At 41.0% G+C, this 27275-nt stretch overlaps 2 protein-coding genes across 6 annotated transcripts in view; one reads left to right on the forward strand and one right to left on the reverse strand.

Annotated features, from left to right (window-relative positions):
* Positions 1-20972, reverse strand: part of LOC128252080 (tubby-related protein 4) — a 34887-nt gene extending 13915 nt beyond the window's left edge. For 2 of the 5 annotated variants that reach the window (XM_052979495.1, XM_052979490.1), the window contains exons 1-2: positions 15594-16277; positions 7583-7780 (exon numbers count right to left, since the gene is read on the reverse strand). In XM_052979495.1, coding sequence (XP_052835455.1) covers positions 7583-7678 — 96 coding nt within the window. In that variant the 5' untranslated portion in view covers positions 7679-7780; positions 15594-16277. Of the gene's footprint in view, positions 1-7582; positions 7781-12242; positions 12494-15453; positions 16278-20154 lie in introns of those variants that run through there. The other 3 variants (XM_052979493.1, XM_052979492.1, XM_052979491.1) reach the window with 3 other exon arrangements.
* On the forward strand, positions 16726-27195 carry LOC128252083 (attractin-like protein 1). The gene is given in 9 exon segments (XM_052979496.1): positions 16726-17344; positions 20979-21215; positions 21281-21438; positions 21500-21647; positions 21885-24204; positions 24206-24718; positions 24781-24867; positions 25335-25416; positions 25480-27195. Coding segments are annotated over 9 exon segments (3972 nt in total). The 5' UTR covers positions 16726-17075; the 3' UTR covers positions 25638-27195.
* Positions 27196-27275: the final 80 nt, after the last annotated feature.

Here is a 27275-nt window from a genome sequence, read left to right on the forward strand (position 1 = left end):
GTTAAAGTCTGGTTTGAGAGTTCTTCTTGTCAAATCCAAACCTTGGCTATGCTCTGTAATCGGATAAATTACTATTTAACATTATTTCAATCTTTTTTTCGTAAGATTTTCATCACAGTGCTTGTAAGTGTGCTTGTGTAACAAGGCGTGGCATTGTAAACAATATGGATAAGCAGCGCACAAGTGTCGTCCGCCTCCAAGCCACTCTGCCCCCGGATTGCCGAGCACCAGGGTACATGGACTCAAGTCAATCCAAGGCACAGCCATGCGCACCCAACCCAATCCAATCGCAATCCCAATGCCATGTCCCAGAGCAAACCAACCCGACGCCATAAGGGGTGACGTGAGCTTTTGTCAATAACTTAATAACTTAAAATATGGTTTAATGCTCACGTAACAACATTTTGCCACTTGTGCCAAGCACACGTAGGTGTGAAAGGCTTGTTTGGGCTGGTGGGAGGGTTATGGGGATTTCCGAGGAAGGTTGCTTAAGGTCTCATCACACCACCATCACCCCTTCTTCCTCTGCCAGTCAAAGCCAAGAAAATCCACCGGCCACGGAGACCAGACAATGCCAATGGCAATGCGAATGGGAATGGGACTGGCAACTTTTATGGGTGTGCGGCAAATGGTTTTGGTTCCTATGGCTTACAAGTGTATACACAGGATATAGTCGTACAATGGCGATATAGCCACATTCGCCTCCTGGCCGTGCGCACGTGCTCCACCTTTTGATCCTTTTTAATGCCACAGCCCAAAAAGCGGTATCGATTTTTTTCTTGTATGTTATTTTTTTGCCACTGCCACTGACACTGCCGCCGCAGATGCCCAAGTCGGCATGCATATGTGAACGCATTTAAAATAATTAAAAATACAGCACGTTTCAGAGCTGCGAGCTTACAAATAAATACTGCAATGATTTTTTGGTAAATGTGATAAAACATCGGGTTAACTGGTTTTTTTGCTAAAGGAGATGTATGATAAAATAAGAGCTCTTAAAGCTTTTAAAAATGTGTAATTTTCAATATATAACTTGAATAAATGTAAGATGTTAAGTATGAAGGCAGACAAGAAATTACAAAATGTCATCTGATGTATTGGTAGTCTAATTCTTTAAAAAAATACTTTTAAGCAAATACTATCTTAAGAGCTGGAAAGGTATCAACACTAATCAAAGTTTATAAGAGTATTTAATAGCTTTTTTTGCATCTCCAGACTAACTTATGGTACTGGAGCGCACTGTATCTTCCTATACTCGCCATTACCACAATTTGGTGGGGGCAGTTGCTCCACTGCATCCTTTCGGCTCCAAAGGCACACAATACATTCCCTCTGTTGTTGTGTGTTGGAGACAAAACTCAACTCATTAGCGTGTGGAAGAGGCTGCGGAATGGGGGGTGAATCATAATGGGGACACGGGGCGTGGCATGTGGCACATGTCTGGCTCACTGGCTCACTGGTTTCTGCATTTGAATTTGCATTTTATTAAATTTCAAAAGCTCTTCTCACATGCCCCTATAAGCGGCATTCCCCGACCACTCGAGGGCCCACCTGAAGCAACCATTGTTAGACAGGTGGATGGGTGGCAAAGTGGTGCCACGAGGGTGGTACCGAGTGCAAAAGGTTGGGCACTGCATATTTATGCACTTAATAACGCATTTTAGCATGCTCAAGTGCAACTCATCTTTTGTTACATCTCCCAGTGCAAAGGAGGGTGTGGCAATGGGGTGGTTGGGTGCGAAAAACAGATGGAATATGAGTGAAATTCAGGCGAAACAAAGCCAAATGAGATTTTTCTGTGAGAAGAGGCCAAATGCTGCCTGTGTGAGTTGACAAATGGAGCATGAGCGTTACTGACATGTTCATATCCAGAATGCATTCTCATGTTACATGAATGCTTCCAGAATAATTAAGGGGAATCGTACACTAAAAACAACAACAAATTAATTTCCTAAGGACTAACACTGCGCGCTACAAAAATATTTGTGGTCAATATTTATTTTAAACAACTTGTATTGGTTTAAGATGACCTTATATAAAGGAATTTTAAATTTCATTAAAATAAATCATATAGTTAAAAACATCAAAATTAGCATCATAACATTTATTTAATGAACATATTGAAAAAAGTAATACTTTTGCCTTGTACTTTTTTTTTTAAGGTCGGCAACTTCTTTAAATCTACTAAAATTCCTTTCAGGAAAAGAATTATTCCACTTTTTTGGATCAAAGGGGTTGGGTTTTCCAAAGTAATAACCAAAAAATCCCAGCAAAGTCAAGAAGCCTTTCAACTAAAATCAGAGCCCCGAGGACCGCATTCAACTTTGGTTCCTGCATTCCTGGCAAGCGTCACTGGCAGCTATCTAGGATTATGCAATAACAATGACCAGGCGGTTGCATAATTGATTGATTGAATTCGTATGCAACAATTGGACAGAGATGGTTGGGAATTGAGTGGCTGGCCGAGTGTTGGTGCTGCTGTTGGGTTAGTCTTTGTGTCCAACCATTGTTGGCAAGTGGCAGAGGCGCAAAACACAAAACACAAACACAAAAACCGCATTTCCTGGCAAAGGACTCGATCGAAGGCAGTGCAAACAAACAAACAACGAAATGCTGGACAAACCAATCAATGACACAACTGAATGCCACAACGTCACCCAAGTGTGAAGAGCCAAGTGGGGATGATTGAGCAGCTCTACACTCGAAGAAAAATAGTTGGATAAATTTTATTAGGTTTTAATGCAATATTATCGTAGCAACGGTACGCAATTTATTTAATAAATGTAAAGCATAAGTAATTATAGGTTATGTGTCCAAAAATAATAAATTTAAAGATTTTCCTTTGCATAAAATTTTTATAAATCTAAACGTTGGCGAAAGGTGATAAATGGTCTCAAATGTATTTCTTTTATTAAACATTAAAAGTAATATAATTATTTAAATGTTTCTGTGTTATTTTACATAAATCAATTGAATGTTTTGCTTTTCTTAGAGGAACTACAGTTTTTCAGGGAATTAAATTATTAAGCAATGCATTAAATCGATTTGTATGTTATAAAATATGCATTTTTTCTTTGTGTAACCAAGGGCCATCGCTCAAGACATGTGCGGCAGTACTGTGGCACATTAAATTACAGTTTTCAGAGCCAAGAACAAACAATCGAAAGTGCAGACGCGCCTTCAGCAAAGGATGTGAATGTGGCTGGGTCGATGGTTCGCAATCGCATGGCACAATGGAAAAGCGGCGCCAATCGGGAATCCCCGAGCCACGATGTCCTTGGCCAAGGCGCTTTCTAATTGAAACTGTCAGCGACAGAGGCCGGGTCGTAAATCAGGGCCGGCACGAGAACTAAGCCAAGTCTGTTCCAAGTGTTGCCGCTGCCTAAACAATTAAAAAGTTTTCAATTAACTCGCAGCTACGAAATTGGCACTTGTAATCGGCACCTGTTCAACAAGCGTAACAAACAAAGGCCTGCGGATATTTTTCAGGGGATCTGCGATGTTTTCGGGGGTTTCTGTTCCTATTTAAATAAGCTTAGATGAGTGTGGGTGGGGGTGTGTATGGGTGTGTGGGTGGGCCAGCACTACCACAAGCAGGCACGTAATACATTTATTACGCGTGAGCACGCCGTCCTCTGATGAAAATCTAGCTGTGTGTGTAAATGAGTTTCCAGCATTTCGTTGCATAATTTCAGGGTGGCAAAAAAATTTAGGTTTAAAGAGCAAAATGCAAATTCCCGTGCTTTAGACTATGATGGTAGAAATATAATCCGTTCTACAAATTGTACCCTTACTTTTGTCCGAAGAAAAATGGTAAGTGCAAACGCTATAAAAATCAATTTTATTTGGATATAATATCTAAAATACCAACTGAAAAATTAAAGATCAAATTTCAATGCCTAAGACTAAAACGAAAAATATATAATTTGTTGTACTCAGCCTTTCTTAAAAAATAATCTTTCAATAAAAATCACTTTAAGCTTATTTGGTTAGAAACTTAACTTTAAAGCAGTAAATAGAAATACAGTTTTTTATGATATTTATAAAATCAACTGAATAGTAAAGGGGACAGAATATACAATTTTATTCAAACATTTTATGTATACAACATCTACTTGTTTTTTAAAAACGAAAAGAAACAAGTTTTTATAATAAATACATATTTAGTTTCATTCCTAACATAGGTTAAAGTACCTTCATCACTCGGCTGCATAAACCCTTTTCGTGGAATTGTATAAAAGCGGAAAAGTGGAAAGGTGGCAAAAGCTTGTCATTATCCAGATCCGGTAGAAATTAACTTAGAGCACGCACAGCCAGCAGAAAATGCGCGACTAAGAGCATAATGGTCTGCTGCACATAATTAGCCAGTGGCTGTTCGAGGGCTATTCAAGTGTTTTTGTGGTGGTCACTGACCACCAGTTTTCAGCAGTAACGGGACACTCAACTTTCGCCCCGCACAGAGATTGAAAAGAGCTCAATTATTTTTTACTGCGCGTAATTAAAACTCAGCAGCAACACACGAAAAGGAAAAGGGCGGGGGGATCCTGGATTGTCCTCTGTCAGTGGCACTGGCAAATATTAATGATGTTAAGCCCTCCCACAACTGCTAATGATGCTTTTGCTGCTGCTACTGCCACTAATTCCAACGTTCGTCGACTTCATCAACAGTTGCCAAGTTAATTACGCTAAGTGAACCATTCCAGCTGAAAGCCATCGGCTCCAGCCTCATCTTCAGCATTAGTAAGCGTCTTCAACTTTGCAACGAGTGGAAATTGTTATTCTTTTTGCATTATTAAAAGTTTTGCAGGACGAGGCAAGTTCATAAAAATGCGGCATACTCCTGAGCATGCCATAAATATGCAAAATATATTCCCATTTGCAGCTGGGCAATTCAAAAGCCTCTTGGGCCAATATATGTAAGTGAGTCTACCAGTGCCCCCGAAATTTTCAAACATATGCAAAGAACTCAAGTAAATAAGTAGACTCAAGTCCATTAAAGATGCATTACCCTTTGCTGCCTAAAATATAATATTACTTTGGTAAGCCGAAGCAGATAAATTCATTCACTACATTTTCTTTTTAAAGTTTCGATAATATCATTATTTAAATATAGCTTTCCTTAAATCTTCTTTACAGTCGTCAAGGAAAGTGTTTTCCCTAAAAGTCCCAGACACTTTTCACTCCTTCTTATCGTTTCATCATTTAGGTATCATTAGATTTCATTTGTTATGGATTCAGCATAAAGCGAGGGGAATTATGATTTTTAACCCAGGGATTTCCCTTCAAAATAGCGACATGTGTGTCATATGCCAGAGAGCGGGCTATTAAGTTACATTTTATGATTTCATTTTGTGTCCTTGGCCTCGAGGATGTCAATTTGCTGAGACTATTTATGCGAAAATCCCGCGACATTTGTACAACCCTTGGAGGAATAAAGAAGTTAAGAGGAGCCCCCGGACTCAATGGAGTCCAGTTTTTGTTTGTAAAGTCTTTCCGCCATTCTACTAAAGTGCGCACAAACAGAAACCCAATAAATCAACACGCTACGCCGACGATGACGCACTCCATCATCAATATTCTATTAATGGCATTGCAGTTGTTAAAATATTATGATACCAAGAAAAATTTGACTACTTTTTGGGTGAACATGGGGGCAGGGTACTTAAAAAATCACTTCAGAGTATTTTCTCGCCTGTTTTAATACGCATTTTCTCGCTGAGATGATTTATGCGAGGAGGAAATGGAAATGAGGATAACTCCCCAGTGGGTTCGAATTCCAATTGAGTGAGGGGGGGGGGACTTCCTGCTTAACGCTCGTAAACTGCTCAAAGGCGTAACAAGAAATTAAGCTTGTGGCTTAACGCACTTGCAACCAAAATGGAAACGCAATCGGAATGGAAATGGAAAAGGAAATGGGTTTGTTTAGTTTCGTTCGCTGGGTGGGTGGAGGTTCGATGATAAGGGCTCGGGGGAATGGATAGACACGCGTCCTTCACAAACCTCGACACGTGTCCGTTGAAACAGAAACACGTTCTGGACAAACCACTGACAAAAATAAGTGTTTTGAAATTGAGAAGCAAGCGAATTAAAAAATTGAATTAAGAAATTTGCAAATAATTTAAAACATTAACACAAGAGAAGCGCATTTTTTTATGTAAATAACTTCATAGCTTCATCCTAGCAAATTTTAGCGTATCTCCCATTCTTATTGGTTTAAATTCAATTTCATCAAAGAATCACTATATGAAACTGAATTTAAACTACTAAAATTAATGTTTCTTTAAGTGCACTCGTTTGTGTTGAAAACGAAATTGAAAACTGTTAACTAAATCGCAAACGAGTTTATTGCTCGAGTGGTGTGCATCGCGGCACAAAGGAGAGGTCGAGATAAACAGCATAACCAACATATTCCACCCAGTCAACATGTACCACTCAACCATCTCATCCAACTCATTCAACTCATCCGGCATATCCTGATCCGAAAAGGACCCCAGACAGACGGAGGATCCACTTAAGGCTGCGTGGGCCGCATTCACTTAACTTTAATTTTGCGCTACAAAACACAAGAGGAGAGGGTCGAAAGGAGGAGCAAGGGAACAAAGGAGCAAAGGAGTCGAGACAGACGTGATTGGATTTTTATATTCAATATAAAAAGGATTATATGGCATTTGTTGTGCAAGCATTGAAAGTTCATAATGATTGGAAAAGTTAGGGCCACTCAATCATCGGACCTCGTGTTCCGTTTGAGCTTTGGCTTACACGTGGCGTGTAAAATCAATTTTTCCAGCCCGAAATGAGTGCAACGTGGCCAGCGACACCGGCCAAGTCCTTCACAGGTGTGTTAATAGCTCCTGCTGGGAGCTCAAGCACTTCCGCTGTGAAAATACCCACAGCCGTATGAAGATTATCTAGATTATGCAAAGATGCCATGAAATATCCAAGCAGAAGCCACTTTCCAATTTAAGAGCTGACCAGCCCCTTATCCCATCAATTCTGGCTAATGGCTTACGGTCAGTCTTAATAGTTTCGCCTGACAGTTTAAAGTGTCCGACAGTTTAATGGACCTTGTCCAGTATTTATTGTATTAATATTGCACGGACAGCCTTTGCACAAATGAGAAGGGAAAAGTATGTCGTCACACTTAGAAAACTTAATGTACGCTCAGAAAATTGCCATTCATTTTATTTTCAAAAACTTAAGTCTATTTGTCTATAGACTTAAAAATAAGATATAGTATTTAAATGAATAAAGAAAATTAATGGAGGCTTGAGCAAATTGCACAGTCGTTTGATTATAAAAAATATATATTCTTCTTGTTCATAGACTTAAGAGTAAAATATATTATTTAATAAACTTTGTGGATTTAAAAATCATTGAACAGAAACTTAATGTGGAATAAGCTTTGCTTAACACACAGATTTTCAAACTTAAATATTGTACTTAAATGCTTTGCTGTTTCTTCATCATTTTTGGACACTTGATAAATTATTAATGCATATTTGCAGAGTGTAAAATTGTGTTTTTTCAAGGTTTTATTTCTTCAGTGCATTCTTGGTAACCCCCTTAATGACTGTGTACTTACCTCGGGTATATCATCTGGCACCTTTCCCATCCAGGACAAAGAGAGGATCGTGCAGTCGCATTTTGTGTTGATGTTTCGCTCGAAGTGTAAATGCATTTTATGGCCCAAAAGCGAAGGCCAACCAACTATTTCCCTCAAGCTTGTGGTTTTTACTGTAGCTATAGCTGCTCAACGCCGATTTAAGCCACACACATGTTGCTAAAATAGAGTGGAGAAATAAAGGGCGGGGATGAGTTTCATTATCGTTAAGTATCACATGCCAATAACTAATTTACGATGAAAGCCAAATGGAGTAGATGTTGTTGATGTTGTTGTTGGTGGTCGTGTTGCCAATGTTGTTATTATTATTCTGGTTACTGCTGCTGGTACCTTATCAGACTTAAACACACACACTCCCGCTCTGCCTTGCGGGTCATTGGTTGTGCTTTGTACGGGGATTTATCGGTGGGTGGAACGATGTTCCGGCATATGTTCGCCGTGCTCCCCCTTAAGTAGAATCGACTTCATCGTGCTCCTTCAAGGGTTGACAAATTGCGCCATGCAAGCTCACAAGAAACACACACCCACGTACACGACATAATTTGAAGCATGCTTTTCAGGGCACACTAATTGGTGTTAGTGAGTAAGTGGATATGTGTCCTATCTGACTCTGCACCGCCTTTCACCAGGATAACCCACTTACACTCACACACACACGCACACCGCTTATAAAAGTCCATTTTACTAAATGGCATACATATAAAAACATCTACTTGCTCACAGACTTTGAAAACTTGTTTGCGGAAGTCGAATGCCTCGATGGCTAAAGTTTGAATTGGTTAATTTTGTTACTCTTGGTCTTTCAAGGAAAGTTGGCAAGCATGATAAGCTCAATATAATCAGTTAAAAATGTTTAACTTGGTTTCGAAACTCAACATTTTAAAGGGTTCGGTCAGGCTACTCTTATCTAAGTCAAGGTATTGAAAATTATATACATTCCATATTTAAATTTGTTTCTGCATAAACAGATGCTTTAGTAGCTTTTTAAAAACAGACTTTTCAACTCAACAAATAGATACAAAAACTTGTTTAAATTAAAACAGAAATTTTCAATCTGCTGGAAATATTTACAGATATACAAAGCGCCCCTATTCTCAAAATATAGCAAGCGGTAAAAGCTCAAACGATGTCAAAACTTCTCCGTCACTTTTGCGACGCCACTCATTTAAATTATTTAAAAAGTTTTTAGGCAAAAAGTCGAGTAAAGTCGAGCCGGGCTAAGAGCTCTGGGCAAAGGAAAACAAAGCAGAGCGAAGGAGAGTCCTCCAGTATGGGAATGTTTCAAATTATTCTTGAATAATTGATATGGCTTGCTGCTGTCTGTTGTCTCGTTTGATGACTGCTTGACTAGCCGGCTTCTCGTTCTCTGCAGAGCGTTTGTTTTGTGTAATTTGGTCTAGGATGTCTTTACAGGGAGAAAAATGTTAAATAATAAATCCGGGCACTCAATGGATTTTTAAATTAATTGATGTAAAACATTTCAGTGTAATAAAGTAAGGTTTGATAATTGTAACACTATTTAACTCCAAACTTTGTGAATATATATGTATAAATACATAAATATTAATTCCTATTGATATAACTCATTTTATATTACTTATGTTTCTTCTCTTAGTATACAAGTTACAATTTTGAAATTTGTTTCCGATTGCCGTATTTTTTTCCGGTGTATCAGAGCAATGCCTGTGGCTGGAAGAACTTTGAGATGAAAAGGGAAAGAGGATTGCCCGACCAGAGGCAAAAGCACACACGCATTTGCTTCAATTATGTTGTGCGCATTGTCTGATTGAATTTGACATGTGATATACCATTTTTGATTGCGCATACGCCCCGGGGGCGAGCCGTCATCAAAACCGGTCATCTTACAAGGAACGAGGCTGTCTGAAAGCCAACTAATGGAATCTTTCGGGAAGGATTGCCACTTGCCTGCTTAAATATTGATAAAAAGCCAACTACAACTCGTTATAAAATTGAAGAGTCCTTTGAATTCCATTTCAATAACAGAACAGACAGACAGACAGCAAAAAATAAAAAAAATATATAAAAAAAAAACGAGGGAGGAATGCATTCTCGAGTAGTTCACGAGATGAATGATTGCACATCCACCGTGGGGCACATTCCGAACGTGTTACTTTCGCCACTCTGACGCACTCAAACTGCCAGACAGCCATTGTTTGGTTGCTTTCAAATTGTTCAACGTGCCGCATTTGGCAGCCGACCTGCACATTTCCACCCACCAATCCTCCAATCCTCCAATCCTCCAACCCGCCAAATGCCAGCCTTTCGGCGCTTTCATGCGACTGCGACACTGAGCACTTTTTAGCGGTTCATGGCCATAACGCGGCAGAGTAACGAAAATAGCTGAGGCGGCGTCGGAAAAGCTGTCGAAATGCCAGTCAGACTCGGTCTCGAGCGGAAAACTCCGGGCAGGTGTGCACTTTCAGCTGTGCAACGGACACGACAACCTGGCCCAGACATCATGAAATATGCATTTAACCATCAACAATGGCAACCAGCCTTGGTAATGGCCCCGAGCCAAACTGGCGAATAAATAAAGCCAAATTACTTTGTACAATATTACTTAATCCATTTGAAATGCAATTGTTATTGATAAAATTTGCTGCAATCAAAGGCCAACAAAAGCTTTGTGTAAATGTATCAATTAAACAATTGAATCAATATCCATCAAATTGCTATCAAAATTTTAATTTGTTTAACAGGAATTTGTTTTGTATTTATGCGAATACTTTTCTCCCTTCTCAAAACAACCCCCTCATAGCATTTTACTTATTTCGAGAATTCAGGATTTGGCTCGGCTTGCCATTAAAAGTTAATTATGTGGAAAGAAGCATAGGCGGAACACACATAGCTGTTCACAAAGTAAACTTTAGTTGCCTGTTAGTTGGTTCTCGTTCTAGTTCTCTATCTATCTCTTTCTGTTGCAATTAGGCTGACGAAATTAGATTGCGTATACGCTCCATGGTACACAGTTTGCTGTAAGGCGCTTAACTATTATGTAGTCGTATAACTGGTGTTGTTACTGCTAGCTGAAAATGTTTCGGGTGAAACTTCTGCTCTTTTCGCTGGCTCGCATAATTTTTGGCATTTGGTAAATATCTTTACAGTGGTAACATATGTTCAAATATTAATAATTCAGCAACTATTTTCCATACAAAGAATCCAACAACTTGAACGAAAACTTTTTATTTAACTACTCACGAATGCAGCGTAAACTTTTTAGTTTGCCTCTTAATATGGTAACAAATGAATATCACGTCCTTTAAGTGATATTAAAATATCAAAAACAAATATAAATTAAAATAAAGCCACCAAATTTTTACAAAGTGCTTTGCATTTTCATTTTTTGTTTAAATTAATATTGTAGTCCTAAGCCGAATTTATTTTATTTAAGTATCTCAGCCATGTTTTTGTTTACAATTGTTGACAAAACTAAATTGAAATAAAAATTGAGTAAGCACCAAAATTGGGTTATTTAAAATGTTATCAGGAAAACACTCTTAATTATTACGGAATTATAATACAAATATATACTGCTTTTAGTTAATTCCAGCTTATATTTGCAAATTGCAAATTTACATATTCTTTCAACTGTATGTAATGCATAAATGTGTATTTACGTACAGGCCAGTGGCTTGGCCCCCGTCTTAATGCCGCTAAAATCCTGATTTACTTTTTTATCCTTCGCGCATGTCCCTCCATTATGTCTGCGAATTAATTGTGGCAATTTGCTTTTGATCCTTGGGGCACAGGACGGAATTTGAATGCACGCAATTATTTTATTTTCATCATGCTTTTCATCTACCTAACGAGCTGGCATTGTTCATATTTTCTTTTTCCTGTCGCGGTTATTGCTGTCCTGGAATGCCCTTGAACCGCTTGAAACTAGCCCAGCTCGCTGCTCCTTTGCACATAGTATAATATAGTATAATGGAAGTGCAGCGGTGCATGCAACAAGACTGAAAACAACAAGAACCACACTAAAAAGTCGAGTGGAAGGAACGAACCACTTTGAGCTCAATTCGGAATTTGTGTGCGTTGCCCTCGACTCGAAAGTTTCGTGACGTTGGCCACAGGAAAATATATGCACATAAAGCGTTTGCATGACGACATGTATCGGGAAGGTATTTATGCCAAGCCTTTGCTTTCTAGTTTAATATATATGGAATGGAAAGGCCGCTCGTAAATCAAAAGCCTTGGGTAAGACAATTTACTATTTGTAAAAACTTAATTGCTGATTTTTTTTACTGCTTTTCCTATTCACTTGTGTTTTTAATGATAGTTGATATGTCAACTATTTATTTTTACAATAAGGACCAAAAATAATTTAAGTAACTGAACTAAATATTTTCGGTACTATCATTTTTATTTTTAGGTATTGAACGATGTATTTTTAAGTTAAAAAAAAAAAGAGAAATATACCATTTTCATGTTGGATAAACCAATTAAATGTTTAAATAAATACATTAACAGGTTTCTAGTTTATTTTAAGTACGTTTATATTTTGAAAAACAATGTTACATTCAAATATTTCAATGTTTAATCTTACTATGGGGTTTTTGTCTGGATGTAACAAGTTATATAAATCACACATGTAACTCACTTTACGTTTGCAATCCTTGAAGCATAATTTAAGATTAACCGCCTTTGTGAAAAGAGATTTAATCCTGGCTTTGGGTTTAAGTTTTCCCTAATTATGTGTCCGCTTTGTTGTGTGCCACTTGCTAGGCAACCGGTGGGATTGGAAGAAGTTCAAAGCCTACGTCGCTGTCACCAATTTTCTTCCCCTGTGGAGTGCGCCGGTCGCCCAAGTAATTGTTGGGAGCTCAGATTCCACTGCCCATGGGGCATTCGCTTTAATTAGCCACACGCCAGCAAGCACAAGAAATGCGTTTGAAAAGGAAAAATCATTAAAAACTGTTAAACAACAAAAGGCGACACCGAATACGATGTGCATGCATTTAATTGGCAAGGTTTTTCCAGGCAAACCACTCCCTTTTTCCTTAACACTTTCTTTAAAATAAAGCTGAAGGAGTTCCGGGAAAAACCAGAAGACAAGAAAAAGCAATAAAATTTTGCATAAATGACGAAATAAATGACAGCCAAGAAAAGCAACATTGACAAATACACACCCTGGGGGAGGGGGATTTTCCTCCTGTTTTGCCAGCTCTTTGGGTGCCGGCTACATCGAATGTCTTTCTATGTGTGCACTGAGCTTTAATGGTGGAAAACCGTTGGGGAAAACACTAGGGAAATGCCATATAAAAGCTGACGCTGGGCTCTTTTCCCAGCTACCCTCCGTTGTTCGAGCTTGTTTATTGACTTTCTGCAGGGTTTGGGGCAGTTGGCAGTTGGGGGTGTGTCGTATAATTTGTTTCTACTTTAACCTAACCCACCCCATCCCCCTTCTTCTATAGAATGTTGGGGAAAATTGTGCGCCTCAGTGGCGCTACAGTTACCCAAATGTATCTGGTTCTGTTTGTTGTTGCCGGGTGCGTTTTTCTTTCTTCTTGGCAATATAAACAATTTTTCCATTATTTTTTGTTCGCTGCTACAGCTACTGCTGCTTCAGTTATGCAAAATTATCAACATGGCAGAGGTATTCAGATATTGGCAAGGCAAGGAATAACACAAACAATAACAATCATGGAAAAAACAAAAGCAAAACCAAAGCCGCCGCCTGTTGTCAATGGCGTAAATATTGGCAAAACATTCGGAAAAAAACCGCAAATCGAGCAAACTGCACTTGAACTTGCCACAAAGACCCGCCACATCGTCCTCCCTCTGTCAGCTCGAATTATATAATGCAAATCGCGACAAATACAGTCGAACTTCTGTAGCTTGAACCTCGACTTCCTAAATAAATGATTTATTTAATTAGTTTTAACTTTTAAATAACCAAATATAAGTTTTCAAACATTTAGATTTCTTTTGTTTAAACAAACACTTTTTTATTTTGTGCTCTAATGAAAGTAAATATAAAACGACAAGGTATTTTTACTTGGGAAAATCGAATTTCGAATAAACATCCGAAAGTGAAAGCAGCTACAGTTCTCTAAATGTTCGATTCCGCGAATTTTAAAATAAAACACAAGGATTAGCTTTTTAGGGCTGAATACTTGGCCACAAAAAATCAACAATAATATTTACAATTTGTAAAATAATGCAACTTTTTATTTCAAAATTTATACAAATTAATTTAAAACGAGTTTTAAATTTTTTTTTAGTTTTTTGCGGTAAGCAGTGTTTTTATCTAAAACACGAATCTACAAACCTTATGTAACTAATTCTATAACACAAGGGATATTTTTTGTACTTTTAAATTATTACTTTTTCACTTTTATCATTTTTTAAACAAAAATTTTTCAAAGTATGTTTACCAAATTTACTTTAACAAATCGAACATTTAAAGAAATACATATATTTAAAACAAACGAGTTCCAAAAATACGACATAGCAATGTTGGCCTGTACCTGCGAAATGCTGGGGCCGGAGCAACTGAAACGCAGCGAAATAAGACAAAATGTAATGACCTTGGCAGCCAAGCTAACACACATTGGCCCACACCCCCAGACACCCCCGCATTCAAGCACCCACAAACTTAAAAATAATTTCTCAAAGAAAAGCGCCAAGAACAAAAACAAGAAAAAGACATTGGCGGTCATGCGTTGGCGTCGCTGCCTCAGTCGCAGTCGGCAGAGGCAGAGGCATCTAAATTATGCAAACTGAAATTGCGGAACATCACACACACCCATTATATCCCGTCCAGCTGACGCCGCAATGCAAATGTAACGGTTATGTGCTATAGGGCTAAAATGCTTATCAACCCGGCTGACCAACTAACGGAATTTCATTTTCTGCACGCTTTTTCCATGGGCTTTTTATAGACGTGTGCTTCAGATTGCCACTTCTTCAGCCTACATTTTCCCGCCGGAGTCGTTTCATGATTACAGAAAGAAAAATTAATATATGAAGATTTTTAGGAAACTTAAACTCAAAATTAATAAAAACTATTCAATCTTTGGAATTTGATTAGTAGATTTTTCTAAAATAATAATTATTTACACAAAAATATATAAAAATTCAACGGGAAAGGCTGGTCTATGGTCTTTGGTCTTCTATGCCGTCTGACGCATGAGAACATAGAATGCATCTCTATTTAACATATTCCATATTTCTACATAAGTATTAAAATTTATGTAAAATCAAGATTTCTTTTCTGTGTAGGGAAAACATTACACACCCGTGGCGAAAGCCAATGCCGATCGATTTTCACTGTCATTGGTTGTTTGATGCGGATTAATCGAAAACGTGCGTGGGCAGCTCACTCAACTGAAACTAGAAACGATACCGAATCGCTTGAAATTTAAGTCGTGTAAGCTAAGCAAATATGGCTGATAAAAAAACGTTTAACCAAGGTAAAAACAAAGGTAACGTGGCATTGGGCAGAGCACCTTTAATTAGCCCAGAATTCAGGGAGTTGTTGCGGTGCCTAAGGTGTTGTGCTTATGTGGCCACAACAAAAACTCACCCATATACGGGAGAACAAGCCTAACTTAGATATACTTGAAATTTTAAAAAGTTAAGGGCAACGGTTTACATAATATTACTTAATACACACATCGCAAAAAATTGGTTTATGAAATTATCAGAATTTGGGAATAAGTTTAACTTTTATGACATTTTATGCTACTCTAAAGATTTGCCAGTAATTTTTTGGAATTTTAAGATTGCTTAAGCATTGCTAAAATAACTTAGGGACTTAAAAAATTAAGTTTAAAAAACGATTTATTTATACTAAATATTTATTATACCTAAGTCTGTTTAATTTAGGCAGGTCGGCCTGTTGTACAGACATTCGCAGTGTCCATGGCTTTAGGGCCAATCCACCACCGAGTGAGAGAGGCTAAAAGGATGTTTTCCAGCCAGGGGACAACGGAATTCCGCAACTCACCTGTAAAGTGTCCGCCCCGTCTCTGGTGCTCCTGTTCCTGGTGCTCCTTGAAAATGCTACCGTTAAACGCACTGCTATTCGAACAGGCTGATCCAATCGAATTACAGCTTTTCAACCGAAAAATTGGTGCACCGCCAACGACTCGAGTGTGTTTTGCAACATGTTTTGGGGCAGACGTTCCCGTTACTTTTTCCCGTTTTCCTGTTATTTTCCTTTTTTTCTTCTCCTCTCACACACACTCACGGGCAGGACACACAGACATATGCAAACGGAACGCACATGCAGCGCGGATAAAATACCGTTAGCACACTCTGCTTGCAAAGACGCCCGAACGTGGACTGTCTGAGAATTTCGATTCCGGAAAGTTTACAGGGGCCCCACATAGGATAAGGGGGGCGCCCGGAGCGCGCCTGCGCTTTGGATAGTCCATCCGCATAGTTCTTATCAACGTAACTGTCAAACTGACGGAATTTACGCGCTCCGGTTGTTGTTAACGCGTATTGATTTTCTAGTAACGGGGGAGTCCAAACGTTATTTTTATTAAATATATGTGCTTTTTCTAAAAAACGTAACTTTTTACACATTTTAAGTTTAATAAAAACACTACTTTACTTTATACATTTATTTATAGTCTTAAATAAATAAATATTGCAGCGGTGCTAACAGAAAGCTGCAACTGTAACTTGACTGTTATAATTGTAACGCCTGCGAGGGATGCACTGCTTGCCACAAAAATTTATCGATTGGATATGTATCGCCCGCCCAGATAGCAAGCAGGGGTACGAAAAAATATCTCATCGATATTTCTGTTCGAAAAAATATCTCATCGATATTTCTGTTCGAAATACCTAAAATCACATCAAAAATTTATTGTATTTTTCAACATCACAATGCCAAATTATCTATCGTTATAAAAACCCAATGTTTTCTTTAGTTCACAATAATAATTAAATAGTTTCGTGATTTGAAAATGGTTTAAATATATGGCAGTTCTCGTTGACCTGTCTACTTCTTCAGTCCGATCTTTTTTTGAATCAAATCTAATCTCTTTGTTATAAATATTTATGAGTTGAAAATATTTTTTTATCGATATAGATATTGACTTGTCAGCCCTGGTGGGTAGTGTTTTGCAACGCCAAAGCAGTTCAGCGCTATGCAGCACTGGACGCCCAGCAGATTTCTCGTTTCTCTGATAAATTGTCAATAACTTTGCCCGTCGTTGGATGCAGGTTGTTTCTTTTTGCCAATATTATTTGTTGTGCAGCCCGCGCGTTCGTGTGTGTGAGTGAGTGTGTGCCAGTGTGTGTGTACGGGGCCTTGGATTGCCCCCAAATTACAAAGATTGCAAAAGGCCACGGAGAAAACGGGCCCAATAGAAAGGAAAATTGTGCAATAGTCGCGAAAATCGAAGGACTCGCAGCAGGAAGACGACGATGTGAAGCTGCAGGCGGGCGGTGGTCTCCTAAAATCAAGTGTGAAATCATGTGCCTGGCGGAGCAACCGCTGAAGCAACCAAACCGGAGCAGCACCTTACCCACATTCAATGCGAAGTACAGGCGAAAATGCCTGCTCCTCCTGACGCTGCTCCTCTTCCACGGCTGCTTCAGCGGACTGCACCGCGCCAGCGCCTTCAACTGCACCGCCCACGGCGGCCGCTGCCAGAACGACGGCCAATGCCAGGAGGATGGCCAGTGCCTCTGCGCCGACGGCTGGCAGGGACCGGAGTGCCAGTTCTGCGGGGGGAAAGTCCGGTAAGTCATAGTCATATGCCTACAAAGATAAGGTTAAATGGGCACCGTAGAACTCCTTTAACTCAAACATTACATAGTGGGTCACATAATTGGTGCCCGTCATTACACAGAGAAAAATGATCGGGTTTAATAGATCTTGTTTATCTATTAATAAAGACACAAATAATCAGGTTAAATAGAAACAGAGACTTCAAACCAAAAATGTCTACATATGTATAAAGGCTGTTCCAAATGACAGCCAAAGCAAAGTCGGTTGAAAGTTATAAACAACGATTTCTGGGGCTCCCTTGATAGGAACATGAAGTAATGTATAAGTAATTTAGTTTATATACTTCTGATATATGAAAAATTATAAATGACTTAAGATGACAGAATAGGCCACGGGACGTGTTTAGTTTCAGCCATATTTTTCGAAACGATATTTTTGACATATCAAAATGAAGTGCTGGTAAATGGTCGTATGATATACATATGTAATCTCTTCAATATCATATACATTTTTCTTTCTGTTTAGTTGTGGTACCCTAGTGATTAAATCCACGTTATTAATCAGATCTCCTCTACCTTTTTTGGCCCGGCCTATTTGTGTCAGGCAACGGTTCAGTTTCATCTGGTCGGACGGGTTCTTGGCCGCGTTTATCTCAACTCTCCACCCTCCCCATCTCCCATTTCTCCCGTTCTCTTTCTCCCATTCTCTCTCTAAACATTCTTTCACCTGCTTTCAGCTTTCTACGCCTCCTGACGCTTTCAGTATGCGGATTATTCAATTAGTTCGGTTTGACTTTGAACTTGTCCGCGGCAGAAATTTTCTTTTTGGGTGCCATATGAGCTTCTTTGGATGATGCTTAGTCTACAAGCCTCTAACAATCTCACAACTTTAAGATCTTTAATATTTTTTTATCCATAAATTCAGTTATTATTCATCAGATATTAGAATCTTATCTAAATCTACTACAACAAAATCGATTATCTTGTACTATTTTATTTGCTTAGCAGGAACTATAGATCTGTGCTAGATAGTTTGGCAGCAATGTTTATTGACATGTTTTTGCCACATTTCTACACTCTTATTTCAGATCTCATTTTATTCGACAAACAATAAGATAACAGTTTTTTGCTAGTCATAAAATGATATTTAAATATGGAGGTCAAACAGAAGTTGTTGTTTTTCCATGCGTGCAGTTTGTGGGATATGTCGCCAGGCCAGTTTAACCAAACGCTGACGCTGGCGTCATAATGCTTATGAAATGGTTTGTTTATGTTTCTTAACAACGGCTATTTGCTCGCCAAGCCCGATAAGCGCGTGTGTTCTATCTTGACATTAATTAAGCCCCTCACCTGCCGTGATGGTAACTGGAATTTGCGCACTCAAGCATTGAGGTCGTCGTTTCACCTGCCAGAGACCATCGAAACCAGTTCGACGGTGCGTCTATAGACCCCTGATCCCGACCTGCGGTTGAGCGGTGGATCGCAGCTTTTCGCGGGCCATAAATTTCGAAGCTACTACATGCTCGTCCGTTCAATTTACGCAGTGATAAGGGGACAAGTGATTCCGCTTATCAGCTCTGTGCTTCCGCTTATCGCCTGTGAATTTCACGATTCTAGTCCAGATCCACCCGCTGCCTGTTTGTTTGCGTACGACTCACCAATTCAAACGACCTTACTGAGCCGACATTTTGCCGGCTTTCTATGCAAAAACAGGGCAAAACCAAACCAGTTTTGGTTTCCCTCACTTTGATTGCATTCCAACCCATTGGCCACATGAGGAGGACGTCTATTCACCTACATCGGCTCCCGATCCCCCCAGTTTCATCTCCAGGTTCATTTTTTTTGTATCTCCAAAGCTGTGCGTAAGCTTAGCGCTCGACTGCACAGAGTGACTCACCGGCTGCCAATGAGTGTGTAAATATATCTTTGCCCAACATTGATTTTTCGTGGCTATCGCTTGAAATGGCAACAGGCACGGACTGCATCCCGGCTGGACGATTGTTTACGTAAAGTTTAGAGCTGCCCGAGACACAACGCCCACACGAGGCAGTCTTTAACAGACGCGGTTGCAACAATAGAAAAAAAAGTTTCAAACCGTAAAAATATTATAAACAATCTACCAAAATACAATGTCGTTTTTAGTGATTTTACACAGCTATAAATATTCATTAACAGAAAGGAAATAATGTTTAATGAACTGCCCTATTTCATATTTCTGACAAGCAATAATAATAAAAACATAATGACAAACACGGCAATTAATAAAAACTTTTATTTTAAAATAATGTGTTAGCAAACACGAGTTTTACTATTTAGATAAGCCTTTGCTTTTGACTATCGAATAAATAAACAAACAACTAACTGGCAAAGCAATTAATGATTTCCATTAACCAAAAGCATGTTGACATTTCTAAGGTGTTGACCGCAACTGTTTGTGTGCTATATGCAGTACTTATCGGCACTTGCTCAGTGTAACGTGAGTCGCATTTAGAATGCGGAAGGCTACCAATTCCACTTTCTCCGAGTACTCTGGCTATTTGAGTTAATGCTTTCAACTAGTACAAATAAACAACTTGAAAAGTTGCCTTTAAAATGGTAAAAAACAAAAAGGTCTTCACTTAAAGCTGTATCATATTAGGATGTTAAACTAAATACTTTGAAATCAGTCTTTTTTATATTTATAGATCGTCAAATAAAATATTAAAAATCTTAAAGTTACTGGCAATAGTTTTGAACAGTCTAATAATTTCTAGTAATATTTCTATCGTTTTAATCTTAGGCTTACAAAGATATGTGTTTTTTGTTTTTTTTACATTAGTTACCTGTATGTATAAACACGGTTAATATCAAATAACACTATTAACATTTTTTAAAAATTGTAGGAAGATTTTTTATTAAAAAATGTTGTTTAATTTTTTCACATAGGAACTACAATTTTTCGTAAGCTCTCTAACTAGTAGATGTTTTTTTTCGCTAGACCCCTCAATTGAAAAGTTTAAAGATCAACATACAGGCCATTACTAGCAAATATAGGCTAAATTTTAATTGTCTCATTTTTAGAGCACTGCGCTTTGTACTCCACACAGCTGTAAATTGAAATCAGAGCGACTAAAACAGGGGATAGCAGTTATTTATAAGCGGATGTGCACACAAAACACTAAGAAAATAACGAGGCAGACAAAGGAAGACTTTGGCAGGCGACTGCCGGATACCCTTATCGAGTTTCAAGCTCTCAAGTTGTCACATTCCGTTTAAGACTGTCTTGCGGACATATTTTCACTCGTAATCCCCCGTTTGCAGAACAAAAGCCACGGCGCACAAATGCCCAAAGGGTGGACGACGAGCGTCGACTTTGTGAGGCTGCCGCGAGTCAACAGTTGAACGGCTTCAGCTCGGTCACACATTGATATAGTAAACTACTCTCCATCATACCATACACACTCTCCCCATATCAACTGTAGATTGCAATTGCACTGGCCGGCAAATTCAATTATCTGCTCACAGCATCGGGCTATTGGCATTTGCATACGTGCATGTGCAATGAGCGCACTGCACTTATCTATCGCTAAATCGATAGAGGAATTGATTTATTTTGCCACCTCGAAGCTAATGGCTTCGCCATCCCCCCTTTCTCCGTATCTTCCAGCATGTACCACCCCATGGGCACGATTCACGACGGCTGGGGCAACTATTCGGTGAGTGTCAAGTGCAGCTGGCTAATCGATGCCCGGCATCCGCACTGGAACCGCCGACATAACACCAACCCGTCGCGAACCGCCAACATACGGATCCACCTGCGAGAGTTCGCCACGGAGTGTGGCTGGGATCACCTGTACATATACGATGGCGACAGCGTGGACTCGCCCCTGCTGGCGGTGTTCAGGTGAGTTTCATTCCTTGCTTCCCATGTGGATTTATTATAGCTTACCATTCGCATCTTCCTTTTAGTGGCCTCATGTACCGGGGGAACTTCTCCATTCGTCGCGTGCCACAGGTGATTGCGAGATCCGGCACAGCCCTGGTGCACTTCTTCAGTGATGATGCCTACAACATGTCCGGCTTCAATCTCACCTACAAGATGAACGGCTGTCCCTCGGATAGCGATGGTAGGCTCTTCATTTATCCTTGTTTTAAAGGAGATCTCAAAGGGTGTTCTTACCATTTCAGAGGTGGAGTGCTCTGGCCATGGCAAGTGCCGCGATGGCGACTGCGTCTGTGATCCCATGTTCAGGGGTGAAGCCTGCAACATTGCCGCCTGTCCCAACAACTGCTTGGAGTCCAAAAACCAGGGCCATTGCCGACTCGACCAGGAACGGTTAGTTGGTTCTACATTTTCTGCTAAACATTAAAAAGGATTAGCCGATTATCATTTGTTGAAAGAAAACAATCTTTAGTTTAGGCTTCATATTTATATAAAGAGTTGCTTTTTAGAACTCATAAGGTTTTTATGTTATGTGATACATAACTATACTTATACTTATAAATCCAGTCTTTAGTAAAAGGGCCAATTACAAACATATTGTCACTCATAAAACCTTGCAATTTCTTGCAGCTGCTCCTGTTACGAGGGATTCGCAGGCGACGACTGCAGTCAGATCAGCGCCCATGGCGCCTGGTCCACAGTGCACCCGAAGCACTCGCCGGCGCCAGCGGGAAGCGCCTCCCATGGCGCCACCGTCTGGCGCGACACACTGCACATTGTGGGCGGCGAATCTTACGGACGGGGCGAGCTAATGAGCACCTATGACTTCAACGGCAACGTGTGGGAGACCGTGCATCCGGAGGATGGCGGCGAGGTGCCCGACAAGCGATACGGTGCCTCCACGGTGATGTACGGCGACAAAATCTTCATGTACGGCGGTGTGGTCAAAGGCCAGGGCATCACCAACGAGCTGTGGGCCTTCGACGTCTCGGCGCGAACGTGGGCAAACATCTCGGTGCGACCGGATTCCTTGTGCAATGCGACGACTGGAGGAACCACCGCCATGTGCGGACCACTGCACGTGGTGGGTCACACGGCAACGCTGGTGCCCGGTTACGGGGACAAGAACAACTACCAGTACATGGTCGTCATCTTCGGCCACTCGCCGAACTACGGCTACCTCAACACGGTGCAGGAGTTCAACTTTGGGTCACGCGAGTGGCGCATCGTTCCCACCACCGGTTACGTGGTGAAGGGCGGCTACGGACACAGTGCCGCCTACGACTTCCTCACGGAAAAGGTGTACGTCTACGGGGGAATAGTCTCCGAGAGCGAGTCTAGTCAGGTGCTTAGCCCGAGGCTGTATGCCTATGAGCCGGCCACAAGGATCTGGAGCCTGTTGTCGGCGGCGCCCAGTGCTCGACTGCTCCACACGGCGAACTTTGTGAACCAGGGCCTAATGATGGTCTTCGGTGGAAACACGCACAACGATACCTCGCAGAGCTACGGAGCGAAGTGCTACAGCCAGGACCTGCTCGTCTACGATGTGTACTGCGACTCGTGGCACTATCATCCGATGCCGGGCCACCTGCAGGCGGATCTGGCCCGCTTCGGCCACAGTTCGGTGGTGTTCAAGGAGTCGCTGTACATCTACGGCGGCTTCAATGGCCAGCTGCTGAGCGACATGCTGCGCTACCAGCCGGGCTACTGCAGCTACTACACCAAGCAGGAGAAGTGCACTTCGGCTCGACCCGGAGTGAAGTGCATCTGGGATGTGCAGAAGATGCGCTGCATTGCCATCACGCAAGTCCAGCGATCGGCCATTTACGGGCGAGAGCAGTACGACTACGTGGCCTGTCCGTCGAAGAGCCGACTTACGCTCACTTCGGAGCTGCTGCATGATGTCCACCGCTGCCAGGAACTGGCCAACTGTCAGTCGTGCGTGTCCACCGCCTTCGGCTGCACCTACTGCGGCAACGGAGTGTGCAGCAAGGAGCGGTGTCGGGAAACCACCTCGATGGCCTCCGTCTTTTTCGAGTCGTCCACGCAGCAGGCGGTGTCCACGGCCAGTCCGCCGCTAAATGCCAAGCACCTGGACTCGTGCCCCATCACCGAGGATTACCTGGTGCACTCCGTGTGCGAACAGCTGCACAATTGTCGCGCTTGTTCCGCCAACCTGGCCTGTCGCTGGGACTCGGAGCAGAATCGCTGTCGCAGTTACTCTTCCGCCGGTGGAATAGCCGTCAACCGGACGCAGGATGAGGTGGCCTGCACGCCGGCCTGCGCCACATTGACCAATTGCCAGAATTGCACGGAGGACGAGTGCATCTGGTGCCAGAACGAGCAGCGGTGCGTGGACCGCAATGCCTACACGGCCAGTTTTCCGTACGGCCAGTGTCGGGAGTGGACCACCTTTACGGCCAAGTGCCGATCCGCTCCGATGCAATCGACGGCGCTGACTGTGGGCAGCACCACGGCGCTGTCGAGTGCGCAGTGTGGCTTCTACAACAGCTGCCAGATGTGCCTGGATGATCCGGCCTGCGGATGGTGCGACAATGGCTCCAATACGGGTCTGGGCCGGTGCGTTGTCGGCGGAGCACTGGCGCCCTACGATGAGACGGAGTGTGCGCTGAAGCACTGGTTTTTCACGTCCTGCCCCCGGTGCAATTGCAACGGGCACTCGTACTGCAACGACCAACAGCACTGCGAGCAGCCGTGCAACAACCTGACGACAGGAGTGCATTGTGAGAAGTGCCGCACTGGCTACTGGGGCAATCCCATCAACGGCGGCAAGTGCCAGCGCTGCGATTGCAATGGCCAGGGCGTTTACTGTCATCCGGACACCGGCAAGTGCTATTGCACCACTAAGGGCATTGTGGGCGATCACTGCGAGAAGTGTGACTCGCAGAACCATTACCACGGCGATCCACTGAAGGGATCCTGCTACTACTGAGCTGACCATCGATTACCAGTTCACGTTTAATCTGTCCAAGAAGGAGGACCGTCACTTCACGCAGATCAACTTCCGGAATTCGCCGGGCAAGCCGGAGATTGATGCTGACTTCACAATTACCTGCAGCGTTCCGGCCAAAATGGACATCTCCGTGAAGAGGGCCGGCTCGCCGGACATGCTCATCCTGGTGGGGGTCAACTGCTCAACTTTCCGGCACCGCTTCCCCAAGACAGACTACCAGTTCGGGCACTCGCCCGACGACAACAGCTCCCTGACCACCTTTTACGTGTTCGTGCACGACTTCCAGCCACCCATTTGGATACAGATCGCCTTCTCGCAGTATCCCAAGCTCAACCTGCAGCAGTTCTTCATCACCTTCTCCTCATGCTTCCTACTCCTGCTGCTCATGGCCGCCGTCCTGTGGAAGATCAAGCAGAAGTACGACATGTTCCGGCGACGCCAGCGGCTGTTCGTCGAAATGGAGCAGATGGCGAGTCGACCGTTCTCCCAGGTTCGTATTAAGGAATATGGATTGATTGAAATGATCTTGATCCATATTCGTTTTTCTCGCAGGTACTGGTCGATATCGAAAACCGCGAAAGTATTGATCTGAGTCTGACGCTGGAGGGCATTGGCCATCTGTCCAAGAAACGTAAAAAGGTGGGCGAGTCAATCAATCAAATCTATCGATTTTTTGTACCGGCTTAACGAATTATAACCATACAGGAATATAGACTATATTCAAAATCTTTACTTTCGTTGTCATAAATCACTGACAAAATTAATTTAGTGATTCAATTATTTACTCAATAATTATAATTAAAATATTTAAACATGTATTAATCAAATACTTTGCTGCATGGTTTGCTTCACTTGCATTTTTTTTCAATTTAAATGGTATTTTACGTGTAAAAAGTTACATAAATTTAATTTCTTAAAGAACTTTGACTGCTTTATAAATTTATACTTACTACTAACTTAAACAAATTTTAAAAAATGTATTTATTGTGATGTTGCAGAAATATCACAATAGCTATTGTAAAGAATTCACATTTAACTTTTGTATATGCACATTTTTATAGAAAAACCTCTGATAAAATGTTAAATAAATATGTTTATTTTCTCAGGAATGCCCCAGTCCCATTGCATTGGAGCCTTGCAGCGGAAATCGAGCCGCTGTGCTCTCGCTTCTAGTCCGGCTGCCCACGGGTAAGGATAGATATTGATCTCAACCCGCGAATATTTGTCACTTATTCTACTATCCACCCACAGGTGGCCTTTCGCAAGCGCCGTCTGGACAGTCCGCTGGTCTGGCCGTGGCCAGCGCCTTAGTCACGCTCGGCAATCCGCGTCGTCCGTCGATCGAGCAGCATCCCAAGGAGCCAAAGTCGAAGCGCAAGCAGAGCCAGCACCCAGACAGTTGTACATAATAACCGTAACACTATGCTTACCTACATAAATTAATAATGATAACGATAATGATAATAATTATGATAATATGTAACTAGCGAATAGGTACGAGTATATAGTATATATTTGCCCCGACTTTCTTCTACTAACCACACACACACACACCCACACACACCCACACACACAAAAGGCAAGCTAGCAAGTTGATAATCCGCAGTTATTATTACTTTAATTCATTATAGACTAGTAACGAAACGAAACGAAACGCGAAAGAAAGAAAAGAAACAAACAAAATAATAATAATTTTTAGCAAAAGGACATATTTATATACGGTTATATACAATTTGATATAGTTGATAGGTCGAGTAGCGTTGCAATAGTTATAAATGTTTAATTTATTATTTATACCGCGTACGTGGGCTAAGTTCGATGGCAACAGCTGTATTCAAATTAATAATGTATTTTTTTTACTTAATCACATAGCCTAAGCGTGTTGTTAGAATTTATTTATGCAAATTTTGTACGCTGCCTCGGCAGTAGCTGCACCAAAAGCCGCGATAGTGTCAGAGACAGAAACAAAAACGGAAACGGAAACAGAGTCGCTCGAGAAACAAAAAGACATTCAAATGATCTTAACAAAAAAGTGATGAACAAAACCAGAAGACAGACAAAGGCGATAGATACGTGTACAAGCCAGAGGAGCGAGGTGATGGAGAAATGCAATACTGTGTTCAATAATAGAAATATTTATGTTTTTAAATATCCGTGCAAATATTTACAACGCCAGACATGAATGAGTGGATCAAGACATAGACCGAAGAGAACAAAACAATGCAAGTGTAAATAAAATACGTAAATTATGAACGCTATTTAGATAGTAGTTATACATAAACAAATAGCTCTTGATATGAGAACGCGCCTATAACAAATCAAACGATTAAAATTGTACATGCAATCTAGATGAGATCCAACATTTACCAAAATTCTAATTAAATCACAAACTAATCTTAAGGTTTCCTCTTGGCAACAGAAACAAACAAAGGAACAAACAGTTGACTACAGAGCAGTAACAACTCACACAGTTAATTAACTCGATAACTCAAACTAAGACAAGTCACACCAATTTACTAGACGCACTCTCTGTAATACAAATCCAGGAATGGAACAACCTCTAGAATCAAACGACACTCGTCTTAAACTTTAACTAATACCTAGAGATCTTCTAAGTAACACAACTCTTCAAAGTACACGATCGCTTCGGGTTTAGCGTTAGCAGACATACATTTGTAAATCGATTTAATTTTTTTTTAACAATCTAATGAAGTCCATCTATGAAATTTAATTTCAATTGTAAAATGCGTTTAGAGACATACACGTAAAGAATATATATAAAGATAAAAGTACTTGCCAACCCAGTTCCAAACACCAAAGAAATTGACAAACCCTTCGAAGACTTGTTTGTTATCCCAGAATTTAAAGACCCCTGACAGCAACAGCAGCAGCAAGATATACATAGATAAAGAATCATATATTAGTTTATTAACCAATAAAAAGACACTCCAAATGTAAGCAATGTAAGTTGGTTTTGTTTTCATTTCTCCCCCCCACAGACTATTCACTCACCGCGGTATCCCATGCATTTCACAGAACTTTCACTT

Source organism: Drosophila gunungcola, chromosome 3R, assembly GCF_025200985.1.
Source record: "Drosophila gunungcola strain Sukarami chromosome 3R, Dgunungcola_SK_2, whole genome shotgun sequence".
NCBI lineage: Eukaryota > Metazoa > Arthropoda > Insecta > Diptera > Drosophilidae > Drosophila > Drosophila gunungcola.